The sequence below is a fragment of the Protopterus annectens genome, chromosome 6.part0, assembly GCF_019279795.1.
Source record: "Protopterus annectens isolate FY-2018-M chromosome 6.part0, PAN1.0, whole genome shotgun sequence".
NCBI classification, from domain to species: Eukaryota; Metazoa; Chordata; order Ceratodontiformes; family Protopteridae; genus Protopterus; species Protopterus annectens.
The window spans coordinates 382,150,887-382,173,186 of NC_056737.1; the positions used below are offsets into that span (position 1 = coordinate 382,150,887).

General features: G+C 37.5%; 1 protein-coding gene across 1 annotated transcript in view; it reads left to right on the forward strand.

Moving 5' to 3' along the window:
- Window positions 1-22,300, forward strand: part of LOC122804326 (protein only RNase P catalytic subunit) — a 1,488,843-nt gene that overhangs the window by 153,415 nt on the left and 1,313,128 nt on the right. The window contains exon 2 of the mRNA XM_044074121.1: window positions 4,939-4,986. Within this exon, the coding sequence (XP_043930056.1) occupies window positions 4,939-4,986 (48 nt within the window). The remainder of the gene's footprint in view (window positions 1-4,938; window positions 4,987-22,300) is intronic.

Below are 22,300 nucleotides of genomic sequence, written 5' to 3' on the forward strand. Positions count from 1 at the left end.
GCTATGGATATGAGATGAAAAAATATGCTTGTTTCCCACCTTTCTAAGCTAGTATAGTACAGTTTTTAGGTTAGTGCTGAATTCAGGGTGTGTTACAAGTTTCTGTGTTTGCCCATACCTTACTTGGATAGAAGGAAGTTTCTCTGCTCACCTGTGAGAGAGAGGAGCTTTGAGCAGCCTATCTGTCCCTGGAGTAGTGGTTTCAGCCCTGAAATTAGTAGTTTATTGGCCATTTTGGGCTAATTTCTGTCTCTTTCATTTCCCTGCTATAAAAAATGTATTAGAGCGGTTTTGCGTGCCGGGCAGCACCAGTTAGCTAGGGTATAACTATTCCTGGCTCTACAAAGTCTACTCTTCAAATTTTTCCCATCATGGATCTCATTAACAGAGATATTGGGAACCTCCAAACACTGGACCCTACCCAGTTTGGCTTTGTTAAGGGCAGATCATGCCTTCTAAACCTGGTGGACTTCTTTGAGACAGTTACCAAGGCTATAGACGAGGGAAAGGTGGGGTCCACACAGCCTACCTAAACCTCGCAAAGACCTTCAACACCATTCCCCATTCTGGTATTATAGACAAGCTCACCAGTCTGAACATAAACCCCTACGTCATGAGATGGGTTGCCAGCTGGCTCACGGACAAAATCCACATGGTAAGAGTTGCTGGAGCTAGGTCTGACTCTAAACCAGTTACAAGTGGCGTTCCCCAGGGCTCAGTCCTAGGACCCCTCCTGTTCGGCATATACTTCTCAGAGGTACAGTCAAGCACAGGAGGACTATGGCTGACCAAGTTCGCAGACGACTGCAAACTAGGGGATATAATTGACTCTCCAGCTGACACAGACATCCTCCAGTAGGGTCTCACTGAGACAGATACCTGGTGTCAAAACCATGGCCTCAAACTAAATGCCAAAAAGTGCATAGTCATCCCCTTTGGAAAAAACAAAGTACCCACAAACTACCACATAGGTGGTAGTCCACTAATTATGGAAGACATAATAAGGGATCTGGGGACCCAAGTAGATAGTAATCTCTTCTTTGATAATCACATTGCCAAAGTGATTAGAAAATCCTTCTATGTGGCCCACCTAATCACAAAATGGTTTGCATCCAGATCAAAAAAGGTAATTGTGCCCCTCTACTCATCAGACCCATCATAGAGTACAACGCCCTATTTGGGATGTACCTTATAAGACACCTGCAACAGCTGGAAAGACCACAGAAGTACCTCACAAAGGGGATCACTGGCCTCAAACAGATGCCCTATGCAGCTCGACTGAAGAAACTCCAGCTGTACTCGGTTTCATACCGCCTACTCAGAGGTGATCTCTGCCTGACATACAAGGCCATATTCAACCCAGAATTGATGGACATGCTCCACCTAAAGAAAACCATATTCCCTCGAGCCACACGCTTTATTCCCATGCTTTGGAACAAGATTCCAGTCTACATTAGGCAGAGCTCCTCACTAACACTCAAGAGAAACCTTGACGAGTGGATGGGAAACAAAAAGTTTACCCTGGGGATCACTCCAATGGCTCTGCTGGACAGAGGCACAGGGAGCTAATCTAAGGGGGCAGCGAAAGCCAACACATTCTGGCTAAGCTTATAAATGCCTTCTGGCAGATAGCCTAGTACCTACCTATGAACCTATGAAACTTAAAAAAAAAAAAGATGGTGCAAAAATTAAGAAACTGGAAAATCATGATATTAAGATACGAGCAATGAAAGTATTTAGTCTCCTTAATCTAATGCACAGGTCAGACATTATTTTTCAACCAGAGGAGAAGTTGTGCATGATAAAAAAAAGTGCTAACATTTATTTAAGAGGGGAGAAGTGACAGAGTTAAATGGGATAACTGCATTCTCCACATAGGTCAGTTAGGTTTACCTGATTTGAAGGGGTCCTTTACACCTATGCTGTTAAGGATCATATATATAACTGAAGCAAAATGCTATTAATCAAAGTACAAAATCATTATGATACAGGAAAGGAATTCAAGAGATAAATCAAGACTAGGATTCTGGATGTAAGTTCTTAATGAAAGTAACCATGTGTGATATTTATAAAGTAGCATAAAGTACTCAAAAGAAACTAAGCCAGTGCAGGAATGGAGAAAGGAGATTTTACAAATATGTATATCTGAAATTAGGGGTATAAAGAAATAGGCAAGAGGAGCTGGAATTTACTGGAGGACATTAGTATAGGAACCAAGGTACTGGGAACAAATAACTTCGGAGGTAAGGATGATAGTGGGATGAGGATAAACAGAAGTTTGGACTGCAGATTAGAGATGGCTTTCCTTATTAGGGGTTGATAACAAGTATGGGTAAAAGGATAGGGACATGTAAGTGAATGCTGATGTTTGGCAAAGTTTAGGTGAGTCTGCAAATGAAGATGCTCTAAAAATGAGAATTGGGAAATATAAAATAGGTTTGCTATCATTTTTGTGATTGTGATAATGTTGAATCCCAAAATAACAAGATTAGAAGGTTGCAAGATGAGAATGCCAAAGACCACACGAACAAACAATGTGGAACATTGAATCTCCTGACCTTCATGGACACAGGAACAACTGCTAACATGGGTCCATAAGGAGGCCATGTCCAGGTATTCGTTCCTGTGGTCTTCACTTCAGCATTCTCTTCTCTTCTTCTGACCTTGTGGTTGTGTTTTGGAATTTAACATTATCACAATCAAAAAATGATATTAAACCATAACATATTGTATGGTAACTATAACAATCAGAGGAGGCTGGAAAAGATTGGGAAAAGAATGGAAAGGCAGTATATGAAAGAATGGGAATAAACTTTTGTAAAGTTTCCAGGTATGCAGTAAAGTGCAGGGGGTTTAGGATTTGTGCATGTGAAAGTATTTTATTGTTATTGACTGACAAAAAGGCCATTGCTACAAAATAGAAACTAAAATCTATACCAGCTTTAATTGAATTATTGAATTTTGTAAATGTGATGAATTTTGGGTGAATGTTAGAAAAGGTAGGGAACAAGTTTCATATAAATTGAATTTGAGAACATTATATGGAAAATAATGTTCAGGGGGAGAACTGAAGTTTAGGGGAAGGAAGGAATTGAGCAAGTTATGTAACCTTGTGAATGAAAATAAATAAAAATGTGTATGTATACTACTTGACTGTAACTCTAAAGAGGCAATGACAGAAGTAGGAGGGAATTGTACAGCCAGATTAACATAATGGGTGGACAGCTCGAGAGTCACTGGGTTTAAGAACACAACTGGAACAGGGAGGGAGTGTTGAATATTTTTCCCACACAGCAGTCAGTTATAGGGCAGATGCTGTTCTAGTGAGTCCCCCCCCCCCCAAGTAGAGAATACCAGTAGAGATTAAATTATTACATGTATGAGTCTCATTTGGTATCAGAGACATGATTAAGATGATTCTCAGAAGAAAGTGGTATTTTCATGACCATTGTCACTTTTGCCATGATTAACTGCTTCTCGTCATGGATTTCACCTGTGTCATGTAGTCATGAAACCACATTCATTTTTTTTTTTATCTTAATCCTAATGTACGTCCAGAGGATGAGATGCGGAGTAATGCTGGAATGGAAAGTTTTCTAAACTACCAGTACCTTATTGTCTGATGGGCTGAGATTTAGTCAGTTTGTGAAACCTCACAGATGTATAGATCTAATATACTCATTTTAAGGCTGCAGGTTCCACTACGTTCCAGTGGTGGCACATACATGGAGAAAAGTCAGAAACAGTACTTTATCTTGAAAAAATGCACACATCAGATGGCGTCATGAGGAATCTAGGTCCTAGATGGCTGCATGTGTACAGCCTGAGGGCTAAGAGTGAGTCATCTCAATATTTTTGGTGTTAAACCATAGTGAGTGTATGCTGAAATAGTCCAGTAAGTTCTATGTCAGATGCCACAAAAAAGTATCAAGGAGGACCAAAGGAGAATATGAGTGTTGATCCTCTGCAGCAGGTCGATTGCTGTTCGAGTTCATTAATGGTTTTAAGTGCTCTGGCGTCACCTGAGGCTAAACCTAAATAGACTGACTTGTCAGGAGGTTGAAGAGTTTGCAATTTTGTGTTCTGAACCTTTTCTAGATCTTAGTATGTATAACCTGAAGCTCAGAAGTGAAAATGAAGGTGGCAAGTGGTATTGTTGAAATATGGAATAAAATTCAACAATTAAATAGATCAGTAGCTTATGGAATCTTTTAAAAGTGCAAGAGATTCTTGAATTGGGGCAAGAACTTGGACTTAGAAGAGCTACAATCGCATGAGGTTGCAAGAAGAAATATTTACTTTACAGAAAAAGTAGTTGAGACCTTGAGTAGAATCATGACAAAGACTGATATGGCATGTGTGAGGTAGGGGATTCAGGTGTTCATGTGGTTTGTAAATGAATGATTGCCCTGTGTAAGTGAGAAGTATCCCTTGCAATTATGTAGGTATAGGGTAAGTGCATAATTGGGAATAAGGAGGTTTGTAAGTAGTCAGGCATTATATAATGTCTATGACTTACTGTAAACAGGAAGAAAGGACAGTCTTGCTGAAATGAACTGGCTTTTCCTATTACTGATGTTTAGGCATTTTTCCTTATCACAGAGAGTGTAAGAGAGCTTTTTTATTTGGTATGTGCGCTTGCTTGTTTTATAACTCCGAATAGCATGCAAGGCTTAACATTTTCTAGCCTGGAATCCTTGTTGCATCTGGTTGCTGACTTTGAACATGAACTGATGCATAATTTGAAGAAAAACAACACGATTAACCATTTTGGTGAAATGTATGCTGGACTAACTGATGAACCATTAGTGTTTCTTGTTACAGTGGAAAAGTTCTTAAGTTCTTAATTGTAGTAAGATTAATACAATGGGAATCAATATAACCATTCATAATGTAATTATTTTTTTTAATGTAATCAAGCATTTTTTTCTTTCATAGTTTACCAGGACAGCAATGGGAAGGACAACTGACTGCAGTGCCACGTGGGTAATGTATTTATTTTCATTTACATTTTTGTACAGCACATATGTGTTCTTAAAGGTGTTTGTGTGCCTATGCGTATTGTGAGCACACATATATATATATATATATATATATTTGTTTATATATATATATATATATATATATATATATTATATATTTATGTTTATATATATATATATATATATATATATATATATTATATATTTATGTTTATATATATATATATATATATATATATATATATATATATATATAAATGGGTTTACTTTGACCCATCGAAATTACACTTCTTCTAATCTTACTTACCTGATTCCACTACCCCGAAACATCAGTAAACCGAAAGTATGGACTGCCAAAATCCTTTCTTGTGAAAGGAACCACCTGGCCACTATGGAAAAACACCTCAACGGACTAAAACTAAACCCACCAAAGTGGGAGCTTCACCCCCCCCCATGTCCCCCAAACCCCCACTTAATATACCAACTCCGAGATCACACTACAGTGAAGAAAGGGCAAAGTTCACCATGGTGGCCAAGTGGTTCCTTTCAGAGGGAAAGGATTTCATCAGTCCATGCTTTCGGTTTACTGACGTTTCGGAGAAGTGGAGTTGGGTAAGTAAGATTCGAAGAAGTGTAATTTCGATGCGTCAGAGTCGACCCATATATACACACACATAATATATGTGTGTGTGTGTGTGTGTGTGTGTGTGTGTGTGTGTGTGTGTGTGTGTGTGTGTGTGTGTGTGTGTGTAGGTGTTTATGTTTGTGCATAAACATTGGTTACCAACAATTAGTGGAAACGTCCAATTTCTGAATGAAAAAAAACAGGTACATGTAGTCTAAAATTAGCTGATCAAATTACCAGCTGTTTCTCTGTATTAGATTGTGGTAAAGTGGGACTTGGGGAATTTGCCCTTTTCTCCAATGTAGTGGGATGTCTGAGTTGGTGTGGAGGTGCAGGTGGGCGTTTAAAAAAAGTTTTCTTTATGTTGCCTTTTGATACATTGAATTTCTGATATATGATTATACATCTGTATAATATTTATACAGTGCATCTGTGTACATATGTCTGTCTGCATGTGTGTGTGTTGTGTGTATATATATATATATATATATATATATATATATGTGTGTGTGTGTATATATGTATAAAAATAGGTTTCAGTCAGTTTGTTTGAAGTGCAGCTGGTACAATGCCAAATGTAATTGCAGGAGTGGTTGAACATGTGTGTTGTAGAATGCAGGAGATGTCAAAAGTAGTGTGACTGATTGTGCTTTGGTATGGTAGAAGTTGGTTTTGGTTGTTAATGCTGAAACTTTCAGATGTTCTGAAAGTTTCAGCATTGGGGGTTACAGCGCATGTGTAAGTGTTTGTGGGTTAGGGATAGAGTAAGGGCTGCTTGGTGAGGGATAGACTTTGTGTTATGCAAGTGCGCTGGTGAATGTGGTATGTGCAAAAATGTATTGTATTGTGATAGTGTTATGGAAAGAGTTGTTCTAGGGTGAGGTTTTTAGGGTTATGGTTTGAGTGTTTGCTCACCCCAACCCTGGCCTTGATCCTTACCATAACATTGCCTTAGAAAAGTCCTTTCCATAACACAACCACTATTCATACAAATTTTGTCAGGAGTTAGTGGTAGTGTTTTTGAGCGATCAGAGAATGAATCTGTTTAGTTATATTTTTCAGTTAAGTTGCTCCTGCATTTTCTGTAGGGTAAGCTGAGATCACTAATATTTGATTCATTTGCATTCTAATGTTAGTGCATTTGACTTTTGAACATATATTCCTATTGTAATATAATATTAACGCAGTGGGACACACTTTATGATTTCATTGCAGTTATTTATTGTGCAAGTATACCAACTCAAGGATGCTTCTAACAAACACTACTTAATGCTTACAGTTCATTCTTTTTGTAAATCTCAGAAACCAGCAATACATAGTGCTGTAGCTTAAAATAAGCTACCTATAACCTACAAGTATATTTGCAACTTAGACTTCATGGGTAAATTTACAGTTTTTGGTACTACACAGGTAAATATACAGATTATTCTGCTGCTTCTAGGTATGGTATTAAGAATCTCTAAACTTGGTTGCCAATCCTTCTGCAAAAGAGGCAAACATCTCTACCTGTTTAGGGTTCAGGCCTTTCTTTTAACAGTGTCTCAGCAGGAGTTTTTACATTTGTTTAACTATTACATGTGTTCATTACTAGATTCTTAGAGTATGACTGACTATTGCAAGATTTTGTTCATTATCTCATACTATATCAACACTACACAAGTGAAACAGCCACTATACCAGAATGATCCCCATTATCCCCTCTCAGCATCGAATTCCCAGTTTTATTGCATCTGGGATGGAGTATGAGACTGAGATAACCTCTCCACATTTGTGTTTTTGTTGCCTGTCCTATGTTAACAGTAATTGAAAGGGCTGCATTGATAAAGCCCATCTGTATAATTTGATATTGATATATCTTTAAAAATGAAATCCTTGTGGCTCTGAAATATAGAGATAAAATAAAGGCTTAGAAATATTTTAATTTGAACAAGTCAGAAATCACCACTGGTATAAAAAAAATTGCTAAGCATTTTCATTTTGCACTGAAGACTTTGTCAGACTTGAGAATAAGACAGTACACACACACACACACACACACACACACACACACACACACACACACACATACACACACAAAAGTGTTTATAAACTGAGAGAAAAACCTAGCCAAGCTAAAGTTTTCACTGTATGATACCTTAAACCTCCTTGAATGGAGGCCTGCGGGATATATGCATATAACTGCTTAAGGAAATCAAATTCTTCAGCTACATGGCTTCTGAATATCCTTGACATTTTTACTTTTTAAGTCTTCTGGTTACATTCAGGGCAATAAACTCAAATCCCTCTAGCTGTGGACGTGCATGTTTCAGCCTTTTTAGTGATCTCATGATCACAGCATAAGTGGATAGTTTGGCTATACACAGGATCTTTAAACCCAGGTGATACCTATAAAGATCAAGATGCCTGCAAAATATCCTAACATCCAAACTGAAAGGTTAAAAGGTAACATTAACAAACCATTCTATAAAAACTGCAAGAAAAACACAGCCAAGGTAGAGTTTTCTCTATGTGATACCCTATGCCTCCCATAATGGGAGCCTATGGGCGGCTTATTGCTGCATTGTTCAGCTAGCTATGTCATGCGCTCCCTAATACATCCTTAATGACCTTCCTTCCACTAGTTTTCCCATTTTTGAGCCATCATTGTGCCCTTCCCCAACTATGCCGATGATGACATCTCTGTCCTGCCTTTACTTTTGTGTTACATTGGTAGGTAATGTCTGATGCAGAATGTGTTGAGTCAGTGCAATGTATAGCAGAGGCTGGATGTAGTACTGCCTGTAACAATTTTTATCTTTATTCTGTCTAATTTGGCCATCAATGTAGACCAGACATCATCTGTTTGCCAGTATTGCAGTACCTTCTGCCCAATTTTCTCACATACATGGTCTTTCCTTTTGACCACTTCCTCAAATAGCACTCCCTCCCATGCTAGTTTCAACAGCTACTCCTCTCCTGCTGGCTCCAGTCTGTTTCTTTGATGGCAGTCTGCATATTACCATGTTGTGCAGAATTAAACATATACCAAATATCTTGCTGTGGGTTCCAAAGCATACTGCTATATGTTAAAGGAGGAATGTAGGTAGTGGAAGTGGGCCTTCAGCAATCCAAACATGAACTCAATATTGTTGCAGGTGAGCAGCAGTGCAGAGTTGTATGCTGTCGGCCATGTTCTGTGGATTGTGTTTTGGCATTATGAGCCTTGGCTTTAGGGCATGTCTTACATTGCCAGTAAGATTTCTGTGTAGTAAGTCACCCTGCACAAATCACTGGTATAAGTCTGATGTGTGCCAGTTAAGGGAATTATGTGAACTGCCTGGATGACACACAAACATTATATGTATTGCTTATGTGTGTTGCACACCACCTGTCAGTTAATGGAATGGAAACCTGACAAGTTGGCATACTGGTTCATGGGGACCAGGTAGGACCTTGATAGCAATAGTACACTCAATGGCCTCTATAACCTTGGAAATGGGCTGTTTTGTGGAAAATCTGCAATGGTGTTTCTGTGCTCAGCAGTCCTTGAGAATGACAAATGCTCCGGCACATACTGCAGCATAATATCAAGAAACTGATGTAGTATTTTGTGAAGTGGATGCCCATGATACACTCAGTATCTTCCCCAGTGTCTGCTGAAAGGTCTGTGTAGCAAGAAAAGTAAATACTATTACCTTAGCGCCCTCAGAAACTGATGTTTCACATCTCCCATAGGAATCCATGTGAGGACTTCACTTGTCCATAAACTCCTGTTTTTTTCTGTACACAGCAGTGTTTGACTGTCCCTGTGAATGGAGGTAATGGTTTGTTAGGTACAGTTTGATCTGACTGTAACATGAGTGATGGCACAAAGCAGTGTGGGCAGTGGCTGTAAGAATGATCCCTGACACATACTAAAAAAAAAAAAAAAAACAATGTATAGGAAAACAAACAAAACAGCCTTTCTGAGTTGCGAAAAATCTTTACTGGTGTCTCCTGGTACCTCGGCTTATGCCTTCAAGGGATGAATTACACACCAGAAACGCAGTCTTTTTATATTCCATCAATTAACACCATATTGTTAATGCATACACCTTAATGTGTTGCACAACATATTTAATTAAACTAAGACCAAGTGTTGCATCCACTGTTTTCCATACATGTTAAACATTAAAATGTACCTCCAAATTCAAACCTGTGGGATGTAAAGTATTGAAATTGATGATAAACTTGGTTTCCAAAGCTAATAATTTGTTCTTATACATCTCTCTGTGCTGATGCATCGGCTTGGCTAATGCACTGATGAACAAAGTGGAATCTGATCCCCCATGACATGTCCAGAAATGATGGGCAACTAGGCTATCCAATCTGTTATGTCTAATGTCCCTTAAATGTTCAAGAATGTGTTTTTTGACTTGCCTCTTAGTTTACCTGATGTACCATTTAACTGGGGAGCATCCACGTCTTATGATATAAACAACTCCACTAGAACAGGTAAACTTGTACATGGCTTTATAAACCCTGTTGTTAATCTTAGTGCCATTTAAAGTCTTGACCTTTGGGCAAACCTTGCATTCTGAACATGGGAAACAACCCACCTGACTGCCAATACTCACTCTCTTACCACTGCTATTGAGCAGTTCCTTTAAATTTGAAAATCTACTTATGAAAAAATTATTTTTGCTGGAAACACCCCTTTGGTAGTGTCCCCTTGCGTTATGATGTGCCAAAATCTTATAATCAAACTGCTTAATATTTCCAAAAAAGGTGAAAACCTACTAACATAAAATATTTTCTCTCCACCATTATGAGCCTGTTCATCTCTTCCCCTCCTTGTGCTAGACATCCCAATATCACAAATGCCCAATATTCTCTTCTCTGTCCTAACCAACAAGTCTGTCTGATAACCTCTGGACAATAATTTGACTCTCACCTTTGAAAATACCTCCAGGATAATGCTCTTGTATGTATTATTAAAAATATGTTTATATTCCCACTCCAGTGAGGGGGGTGCATGCTTGAGGCTAGAAGAAAATTATTTGCAGCAGTTTCCATCAAGTATGGTCTGAAATGAACTGTTCCATCTTGACCAACATAGAGTTCCAAGTCCAAAAATTGTATGACCTTCCTGTGAATCTTAAAAGTAAATGACAGTCCAAAGCAGTTAATTTCCAGATCCACCATAAAGTTTTCAAAATCACCTGTTTCCCCTTTGCATATAAAAGTCAAGTCATCTATATGTCGCTTATAGATGACTAATTTGTTGGAAAAAAATCACCATTATAAATAAACAAATGTGTGAAAAAAAAATGATGGCATAAGAGGGAGCAAAGGAGTCCCCCATAGCAGTGCCTCCTTTTTGTAAGTATGTTTGCTCTTCAAACTTGAAGGAATTGTGTGTTAAACAAAATTCTAACTGTAAGATGTAATTGATCCTTGGGTCCTCACCCAACATCATAGCTACTGCTTCCTTCCCAGTGAGTGACTGATGCTGGTGTACAATGCCCTGATATCCACACACACCCAATAAAAATCTTCCTCCCAGGCCACCCCCCCCCCCAGCCAAATCACAGAAATCTTTACTGTTCCTAATATGTGAAAGCACCTGTGATGTATGATCTTTCAACTGTGAGTCTAAAAAAATTCCTTCATTTTGTAGGTAAGATCCTACCCTGGATACTATAGGTCTTCCCGAGGGATCTGTTAAACTTTTATGAATTTTGGGAATGGTAAAGAACCTAGCCCTTGTTGGATTCTTAACATGGAGTTTCTTAACATCATTGGCACTAAAAAAGCCTAACCTTTCACCCCTTTCCAATAATTCCAATAACAAGGAATTATATTCAGCAGTTGGGTCATGATCTAACTTCAAATACACATTCCCATCATTCAACAAATCATAAGCTATCCTGTTGTACTTGTCCCTAGATAAGATAACCCAGTTGCCCCCTTTATCTGCTTGTGTAAAAACCAGATTCTTATTCTCATTACATATGCTTTGTAATGTTAACCACTCTTCTTTACTCAAATTAAACACTTTTTTTGTTTTTTTATAAAGACATTGTATTCCCGTTCAATTTCTTTACATAACATTGTTTAAAAAACATTTATAACAGTAGTGTGTTTAGAAGGAATGAACTGGCTAACAAATGGAATAGTTGGAACCTTCTTCAGCTTCCCATACCCAGTGACAAACAATTCACTAAAACTTTCACCTCCATTAGCACCATGTTCAGAATCATTATCAAATTCTCCTTCATGTAAAAAAATCAGAACAATTATCATTAATATTAATGAAAACATTGTCATGCAAAGATAAATCCAGTAGAGAGCTATCCGTATCCACGGTATCTACCTCATCTGATGCAATAGCTCCCTCTAATCTTTCTGCATTACTTTGAACCAATTTATTGTGAAAAAACATTCTCAAATTCAGTTTTCTACAGAACCGAAAATATCGGCCAAACAAGGAAAACATGTGGGTACAGACTTAACACCCTTGCTCAATAAACTTTCAATATCATGATTAGTGTTCAAATGTGAAAGATTAATAATAATAAATTGTCCAGACTCAACGTACCTATCCAACACAAAGTCCCCAACATGTGAATGTGCTGTGCTAATGTCCTAAAACAAACGCGCTTCTGTTATCTCCTTCTCCTTCTGTTGTTCTCGTTGCCACCTCCGTTGTTTCCTTGCCATCTCTGATCTCTGCCTTTCGACTGCTGTGGACTGCCACACTGTTGCTGCTGTTGTTGAAGTGTTTCGTTGGTCTCCAAGTTTAAATTTTCAAATGAGACACTTTTTTACTACTAGAAGTAGTCTCATTAGAGGAAATGGAAGAATCTCGAGACATGCGAGAACCATTCTCACCTTGTTGGATCTTAACCCTGCCCCTCTTGGATTTTCTCTGCCAAGAGAAAATTTGGTTGCTCTTATAGTCCCTCACATCACGTTCCAACTTATGCTTTTTGCGAAAAATAATGTCCCCTTTCACCTTGGACACTTTTGCTTTGATGTCTCTCATTTTATCAAGAAAAACATCCTCTGGAACGGCCATTGAGAGTTCCTCCTGAAGGTGCAAGATGTCTGCTTGCACCTTTTCATGTAATCTGCAATTCCATTTAATCAGAATTTTTAACCATGCTAGGGTGCATGACAACAAAACAGTTTGCCACTCCTCTAAAAGGTCAAACTCCTCCTCTGTAAAGTCAGAGGCTTGAAGGCGGTCAACCCTGAGACTGCGAGGAGTTAAATTAGAAACCACATATTTGTCCAGAAGCTTGATATCATAAAAGAGCATCACCTCTTTAATTAACAGTCTCTCCAGTCTGTCAAAATCATTAGCATGCAGACTCGCATCACCCGGGGACCATAAATCCCCAGTAGCAAATTTCTCTTCCTTTTTGTTTCCATAAATCTGAAAAGATAAAGCAATCATTACCCAATTCTGAGCCAGACAGAATTGAACCTGAGGAGGTTCCAACAACAGACATAATAAAACAAAACAAACAATGCAATATATAGGAAAACAAATAAACAGCCTTTCTGAGTTGCAAAAAATCTTTACTGGTGTCTCCTGGTACCTCAACTTACGCCTTCAAGGGATGAATTACACACCAGAAACACAGTATTTTTATATTACATCAGTTAGCACCATATTGTTAATGCATACACCTTGAAGTGATGCACAACATATTTAATAAAACTTTAATATAGAAATGATGGGCAACTGGGCTATCCAATCGGCTATGTCTAATATCCTGTAAATGTTCAAGAATGTGTTTGTTGACTTGGCTCTTGGTTTGCCCGATGTACCATTTAACTGGGGAGCATCCACATCATATGATATAAACATCTCCACTAGAACAGGTAAAGTTATACATGGCTTTATAACCCTGTTGTTAATCTTAGTGCCATTTAAATTCCTGACCTTTGGACAAATCTTGCATCTTTTCTCTCTTCTCTTGTCTCATTTCTGGACATGTCGTGGGGGATCAGATTCCACTTTGTTCTTCTTTGTATTAGCCAAGCCCATGCATCAGCACAGAGAGATGTACAAGAACAAATTATTAGCTTTGGAAACTAGGTTTATCATCAATTTCAATACTTTACATTTAACAGGTTTGAATTTGGAGGTACATTTTAATGTTTAACATGTATGGAAAACAGTGGAGCCAACACTTGGTCTTTTTTAAAGTTTTATTAAATATGTTGTGCATCACTTTAAGGTGTATGCATTAACAATATGGTGTTAATTGATGTAATATAAAAAGACTGTGTTTCTGGTGTGTAACTCATCCCTTGAAGGCGTAAGCCCGAGGTATCAGGAGACACCAGTAGAGATTTTTCACAACTCTGAAAGGCTCTTTTGTTTGTTTTTCCCTGACACATACTATTCAGCTGATGCACATGCTCCTCCTAGCATTGTAGCCTGATCTGTCTCTGCTCACCAAGAAGCCAGATGCAGCTTGTTGCTCAATTTTTATCCATTTCTGTATCACTCTGCCATATTTGCCCTTGTTTGCTTTTGTAATTGGTCTCATTATTATAATGCTTCTCTCTTCCATATTGTTACATGATAATTTGCACTGGATGTCAACAGTGCTATTTTGTTGGCTTGTATAAGTGAATTATCTATACCTTTGAATCTGCTTCACCCTGCACATTGAAGCTCACTGAACAGATTTGCTTGAAGTGTTGTACTGTTTGTTTCTGAATCCTAGTAATTTTTTGGTAAAAGTGTAGATAAAAAATATCTACCCAGAATACCAGATATGTTTTATCGCTTTACCTATGGTGTACTATAGGACAGTTATTCGTACATGTTTAGGTTCATATACATACATAACACAGCTATATAATAAATATGTATGCATATAATCTATATCAGTATCTATATACATTCACATCTGTGTGAATATGTATATGAGCGGCCGAGGTGGTACAGCGGTTAGCATTGTCGCCTTGGGGTGCCTTCTGTGTGGAGTTTGCATGTCCTCCCTGTGGTCGCATGGGTTTCCCCTGGGTGCACCGGTTTCTTCCCACATTCCAAAGGCATGCAGTAGGTGGATTGGACATTCTAAATTGGCTGTAGGTGCAAGTGTGTGTGCAAGTGAGTGGTAATGATGAACTACTGCTGCAGGGCTAGCCACCCAGCAGTGTAAACCTTGGCTTGAGATGATTGTCACTGTTGAAGTGACACCCTGATCCCTTGTGCAAAATGGAAAAAGGGGTTGAGGATGGATGGATATGTGTGTGTGTGTGTGTGTGTGTGTGTGTATATATATATATATATATATATATATATATATATATATACACACACACACACACACACACACACACACACACACACACACACACACGCACGCATATAGCTATATATATAACATGCACACTTATAGATGTGTGTGTATATCTATCTGTGTGTTTTATATATATATATATATATATATATATATATATATATATATATATATATATATATATATATATATATATATATGTCTTGTTTCGTCATTAAGCAAGCCGTCACAGGAGAGCAAAAACAAAGTGATCTTTCTAGATAGAATCTAAAAAGATCAAGCCATGAAAAAAGACTAAGTAGTATTTTTTCAGGGTGGGCAAGCCCTTCTGCATTGTGCCCCCCCCCCGTGTATTTTATATACTATATCAGGAGAAGGGCAAAGTGTCAGACCATGCTGTTCCACAGTCCCCCATGGAAAGCAGCCAAAATGCTGAAAAATAAGCGTTTGCTCTTATTAACATTCTCTTTTGCAGACTGCAAATATAAGCTGTATATGTACCCGTAGATAAATATGTTTATACATATATATGTGTGTGCTTTTTTGTATGTGCATTTCTGTGTGTGTGTATATGTATATATAATACATGTTATTTTATGTTATTTTTTTTTTTTTTTTTTTACTAACTGTTAAGTGAATGTTTATGTATATACTACTACACTAATCTTTTTGTTTAATTTTGTTCATATATAAATTATTTTGTCTTGTGGAGCTTTTCTCCCTGGGCCTTCACTGAAAATGGGTTCTTTATGGCCCAGTTGGACTTTCTCGGTAAACAAATGTCAAATATGTAAATAGATGTATATATGCACGTACAAATGTCATCAGATCAAATATTCACCTTGTCAAGTCATTGAACTACAATTGACTGAAAACAGCAAAAAATCCCCACAAAGCCTGTTTTTGCAGGGGGGGTAAACCCTTTGTGCCCCACATACCCTACTGCTTGTATTTAATTCAGTGAGGAAAGGTCAAATTCTTTAGTCCCCACTTTTCTGATCTTGTATGGAACAAAGGCAGTAACACAATCATTTCAGTTTTGATGAGCTGAAGCAGCTTTTTTCTGTTTGGAAAAAAGGACATTTTGATAAAAGTAACTTCACCCATGTGTGTGCATGTGTGTGTGTGTGTGTATATATATATATATATGTGTGTGTGTGTGTGTATGGGTTCCATACACTAGATTGAATTTTCACTAATTCGAAATAGTGCATGGAATGCTCACTACAGCGAAAGTGCATTTATGCGAAGTTCAGTACAATGAACGGGTGTTGTACTGAACTTCTGTGCAGTACTCACAGACCTTAGGGTTAGGGCATGGGTCACGGGCTGTCTCCTTACTATGACCCGTGCCCTAACCCTAAGGTCCATGACGACTGCAGCGAAGTGAAGGACATAGCAATGTCCTCCACTATGGTGAGATAGTCACGTACCTTAGGGTTAGGGTAAGGGGCTGGCTTTGCTAACTATCTCCTTACCTTAACCCGTGCCCTAACCCTAAGGTCCATGACTATCACACCATAGTGGGGGGCGTAGCTTGTTTTTTATGTCCTCCATTGTGCTGCGGTGTTTTCTGTGAAGTGCACTTACCAAAAGTTCACTTTCATTAAAGTGAACTTTCGCAGAAGTGAGGCTTCTTATTACAAATTCGAAGTAGTGAACTTTCGTTCTTGTAATAGGAATCCATATATATATATATATATATATATATATATATATATATATATATATATATGGGTTCATGTCAGTACACCGACAAGCGGAACATCGACATTCACTCCACCGACACATGAAATAATCGAAACCGCAAACACGGACATTTAACAGGTAAGAGGTTTACATTTCGCTAATCATGCCTACCACACAGGAATAACACTACCACACTTACTAAAACTTGGTAGGCATGATTAGCGAAATTAAAACTCTTACCTGTTAAATGTCCGTGTTTGCGGTTTCGATTATTTCATGTGTCGGTGGAGTGAATGTCGATGTTCCGCTTGCCGGTGTACTGACATGAACCCATATATATATATATATATATATATATATATATATATATATATATATATATATATATATATATATATATATATATATATATATATATATATATATATATATATATATATATATAGGGAGACATGAGTTTGGTGGAAAATGGTTGACATTTGTTTACTCAACAAAATTTGGTTGAGTAAGCGAATCGTCAACAGATAAGAGAGAATGCAGAACACTTGGGGTAGGGGAATAAGCCCTTTCCTTTGTACTGTGCAATCTCTGAGTTAGTGTATATAATTAATTGGATGTATGGGGGTGCAGGAGTGCTTACTTCGATGTAAAAAAATAAATAAAAATAAAAAAAAAAGTTTTTTTTCTGCTTTTTGAATTTTAAATTTGCATGTGCCAAGCTTACGTTTGGGTCTTTTGATTAAATTCAGTAGACCTGTATAATACACGCACAATTTTTACCTCCTCATCACCATCAAACCTCTCTCTCAACCCTCTATTCTTCCCAACTTTTGGTATTAAAAAGATAAGAGGGTGAAGTGACTGTGGCTGTCCTCCAGTGGAAGGTTAGATTTTAATGCTCTTTCCAGTATTTCCCTGTTGGTCAACAGGTGTAGTGCATTGCTTCACTGAACTGAACTGCTGTAGATAATTTCACATACCCATGATGTTTAGCAAGAGTGTATGCACACATTGACCAGGTGGACACACCCCAAGTCCGTGTGCACAAGCATATGTGCTCATTCTTCATCCATTCAGCATTCCTACATCAGAACTTCATCTGACTTCCTCCTCCTTAGTGTGGATGACCTGATCGGTGTTGCTTTCCAGCTGGCTTCTCCAGCACCCAGGCTGTTATTTAAACCAAGCTTTAATGGAAATATAGTTAGTATCAAAACGTTTATACCTTTGAGCTTGCAGATCTGAGGTGTTTTATTATCTTCATCAGCAGTATCTTTACTAATGTTATTAAATTATCACTTAAGACATAGGGAAACATACCTTAATATAAAAGAAACTGGCATTTACTAGAACAGTGTATAATTTAGTTTTATTTAAAGAGAACCAGTGCACTTAAGGCTAAAAAATAATTATTTCCAAAAACATGCATCTTTTTCACATCTGGGAGCAGAATAAAGATAAGATAAGAACAGGGAGCAGTTAGTGTAAGTAGAAGTATAGACTGTAACATGCATATTAATATGGATAACCTTAATTTTATGTTAGTTTTTTCCTGTGTGTGTGCAACTGTTGATTTGGGTAGTTGTTCCTGTCATGAGGGTTAAACTTATTTGAAGGTGAACATAGTTTTGTGTGTTTTAAGAGGCTGTAGGGATATTCTGGGGGTATGCTTTTGTTTCAGGGCTTTCATTAAACAAAAAATCTTATAAAATGTGGCAGAGGTTCAGATGGAGATGGCCAAAAGCAAGTGTATATAAATTTCAACTTGCCAAACAGTGAGTACATGCAACACAAAATCTTGAAGTAGACATTTAAAAAATGCTGTCATATATAATAGATGGGAATAATAACTTATAATAGCTACAGTAAATATATTATTTTGGAATGTGAATGACCTTACAGGTATAGACAAAAAGTAAAAAATAGTGAATTATATTAAGAAATGCAGAGTAAAAATACCAGTGCCACAGGAGACGCAATTGGAAAGAAATGAGCATGGGAATTTCATGACGAGAGGATTTCAGGAGGGATATTCAGCAGAGTATCAGGGACAAAGGAAATGGGGAGTACGTATACAAATTGCTAGAGGTGCTCCGATAGTGATAGAAGAGGGAAAATATAGTAATGCTAGATTTGTGGTAGTAAGGGGCTACTGGCAAGGAAGGAAGATTATGTTGGTATGTATTTATAGTTCACCTAAAACTGCTGTTATGGAGCTTAAGAAAATGTTGGGATTAATTGGTTTTCAACAGGGAATATTACTTATCGTGGGGTACTGGAACTTGATTTGCAACACTGAGGATGTAGCTGGGGAATCTAGAAGGGGAATTTATGAAAATATTTGGTATGGAAGACATTACAAAAGTAAAAAAACACTGAACCAGATGTTTAAATGAACCATTAATCCACAGTTTGAGAGCTTTTGTTCCTCTTAGTAGTAGAACTTAATCAGAAACATGTTGTAATTTTTCTGATGAAGTTCTGCTACTAAGAGGAATAAAAGAGCACCAACTGTAGATTAAAGGTTCGTTTAAACATCTGGTTCAGCATTTTTTTTTATTTTTTATTTTAATTCAAAAGCTGTTTGGGTTAGTGGTTACTGGTATGGAAGACATGAATTCAGTAGTAGGAACTTGGAGAGAACTTGCATGTTCCCCAAGTTACAATAATTGGGCAAGACTACACAGAAATTATATTTCACAGGAACATGTGCATTTAATTGAAAACTTTGACACATCCAATAACTATTTCAGATCATGTGCCAATGACTGAGCTAAAAATACAAGGTAGTGCAGTACAAATGAGACACTGGTGCTTCCTGACCTACCTGTTAAAAAGAGTGGAATTTAAGTAATGATTAGAGGAATTCTTTTGAGAGTTATTACGGAAGATATACATTTCTTCAGATTTTTTAACTAGTGAGTGGGGTAAAACAAAAGTGGAATTTAAAAATAGAGTAGAAATAAAAGAAAGTTATATCGTTAAGAAGTAATAAGAATTATTTAGAGGGGCTGACAAATGTTGAAATATTGTAGAATAAGGGGAATCTCTCAGAACAAGAACAGGTGCAAATGCAGAGTGCTAAAAAGAATAAGGGAGTATCTGGATAATATGCATGAGTTTAAAAGATTGCTGTTGAACAACTGTTTTTTGATAATAACTCCAGAATACAAACTGTTAGCATAATGACTTAGGCAACAGAAAGTAGAAAGGGTTGTTGCTAAATTTAGGGAACCTATAACAAGTAACCAGAGATCCTGTAGAGGTATTAAGAGATATTTCAGAAGTTGTATAAAAAATTTGTATAAAACAGAGGAATGTGGAAGTCAAGAAAAAGCCCAAATAGAAATATTTATGGAAGACTTAGCTATGCCAAGGTGAGAAGTAGATGAGGCTCAACAATTAACAGTTAAGACAGGAAGAGTTGCGATGAAAAATGGTGATGTATGATCGGTCTGCGGGAAAGTCTCCTGAAATAGATAGTATTCCTGTGGAGGTTTACAAGCTAGGAGAGAAGAAAGTGATAAAGATCTGGAAGGTTTTGTTTAACAGTATTTTAAATGGAGGAGAACACCAACATCTTGGAAAAAAAAGCTGTGGTGGTTGCAATATCTAAAGATTGTAAAGATCCATCAGACCCAGTTTCATATAGGCCTATTTCAAATTTAAATTGTGATAATAAAGTGTCTATAATGGCTAAAAGAATGGCACAGGTGTTGTCAAAATTGATAGATATGGATCATTGTGCCTTTCTGGAGGGGAAGCAAACATTTGACAACATTAATAGAATAATGATGATCCAGAGGGAAGCCGAATGTGAGAAGGTTCATGCTAGTTCTGTGGGTGTTGATGCAGAGGAAGCATTCAACAAATTAAGCTGGGATTTTGAGTAGGGCAATGTAAGCATTTGCATTGCCTGATACAGTAATTTTAATTAGGAGAATATATGAGGGATCAGAGGGAAAAATTAAAGTGGGAGGGTTCCTCTATGATAAGTTGACTGAAGGAGAAACTGGGCAGGGTTTCCTCTTTCCTGCTTGCAGTATGTTTAGAGCATTTGGCGAAGAAAATAAGTGACTCAGAAATTCAGAGATATAAGTGGTATGGTAATCAAGAAAAGTTGGCTTTATTTGTAAACAATTTTATCTTGCACTTTATAAAAACAGAAAATGATATCTCATTATTGTGGAACATTCTGAGACCATTTCAAGTCTTTTGGGGATATAAAATTAAAGAAAAAAAAACTAAGGCTATGGATGTGAACTAAGTACCCTCACATGAAATAGTTCAGCAATACCTATATTAATGGGGACATGATATAATGAAGTATTTAGGGATATGCATTAAAAAGGATTATGTTATGGTACTTAAGGATGTGTGGGAAGACCAAACAAAAGATAACACAAAAACTGTTTATGGATATGGATAGCAAGATATAAGCATTGAAAATGTTTTAGTCCCTTTAGTTTTATGCACCGGTCAGGCACATTTTTATCAACTAGAGAAGTTGTGGACATTAATTAGTAGAGTTGCAGGATTTTATCTGGAAGGGGAAGAGGGTAAGGGTTAAGTAGGATAATTTGATCCTTCCCATAAAATGAGGTAGGTTAGAATTACCTGAAGGGATGTTTTAGAGCTGCATAGTTAAGGCAGATATACTTTACAGAAGCAGAAAGCTATAATTCAAAGTAGAAATGGATGATGAAATGGGGGAAATTAAAAAAAATAAGGAGAGTGGGACTTTGGATGCATATCCTTAAGAAGAATAACATTAGTACAGAATATTATATTTCTAACGTAGCAGAAAGTATTCTAAGAACTAAGCCAACGGGAGACTAGAGAATGGAGATTCTGCTGATAGGATGAATACAATTGGTCTATATTACCATATCAAATGGTAACCATGTTGAACGCTCATATGAGCGAAAATGCATGAGAACGAACTTGTTTTTTGGGGGTTGCGGTACAGTGAGGATTGGAATGTTTGCCCTTCCCTCACTGTAGTGCGACCTCTGAGTTGAAATATATATTTAGTGAGGGGTATGGGGGACGCAGCCCCCCACAATAGCAAGTTCATTCTCGTGCATTTTCGCTCATGTGAGAGTTCGACATTGTTACCATTCAATATGGTAATATAGACCCAGTACAATTAGGGATAAAGAGAATAGGTAAGAGGGAGCTGGAAGTTACTTGAGAAAATTGACAAAGGAACCAAGATACTGAGAGCAAGTAACTAGAGATAAAGGTAATAGAGGTGGGAAGAGTCCAAGAAGACATTTGGACTGCAGACAAAAGACTGCCTTCCCTAGCTGAGGTTGATAGAATATAGGCAGAGAGAAAGGGATAGGGGAATCCTAAGTGAAATACCTGCTCTGGTGCAGTTTTTAGTTTTATCTAGAAGCTGCTGTTAAAAAGGGGATGTATAAAATGTTGCATGATAACTTTAGGAATCAGTCAGAGGAAGTTAGAAAAGATTGGGAAGAGAGATTGGATAATCAGTTCACAAGGAAGGAATGGGAGGACATACGTATGGTGCCCAAATATGCAACAAAGTCTAGAATATTCATTTTTTTTACTTGGAAGGGTTTGCAGAGGTATTTTTATACCCCAAGCAGACTCAAGAGAATCTTCCCTCTGGTAGATGGCACATGTTGGAGGTGTTGTAGGGAAGAAAGAGTTAACCGGGAGCGTATGGTTTGTGAGTATTATGATTTGGC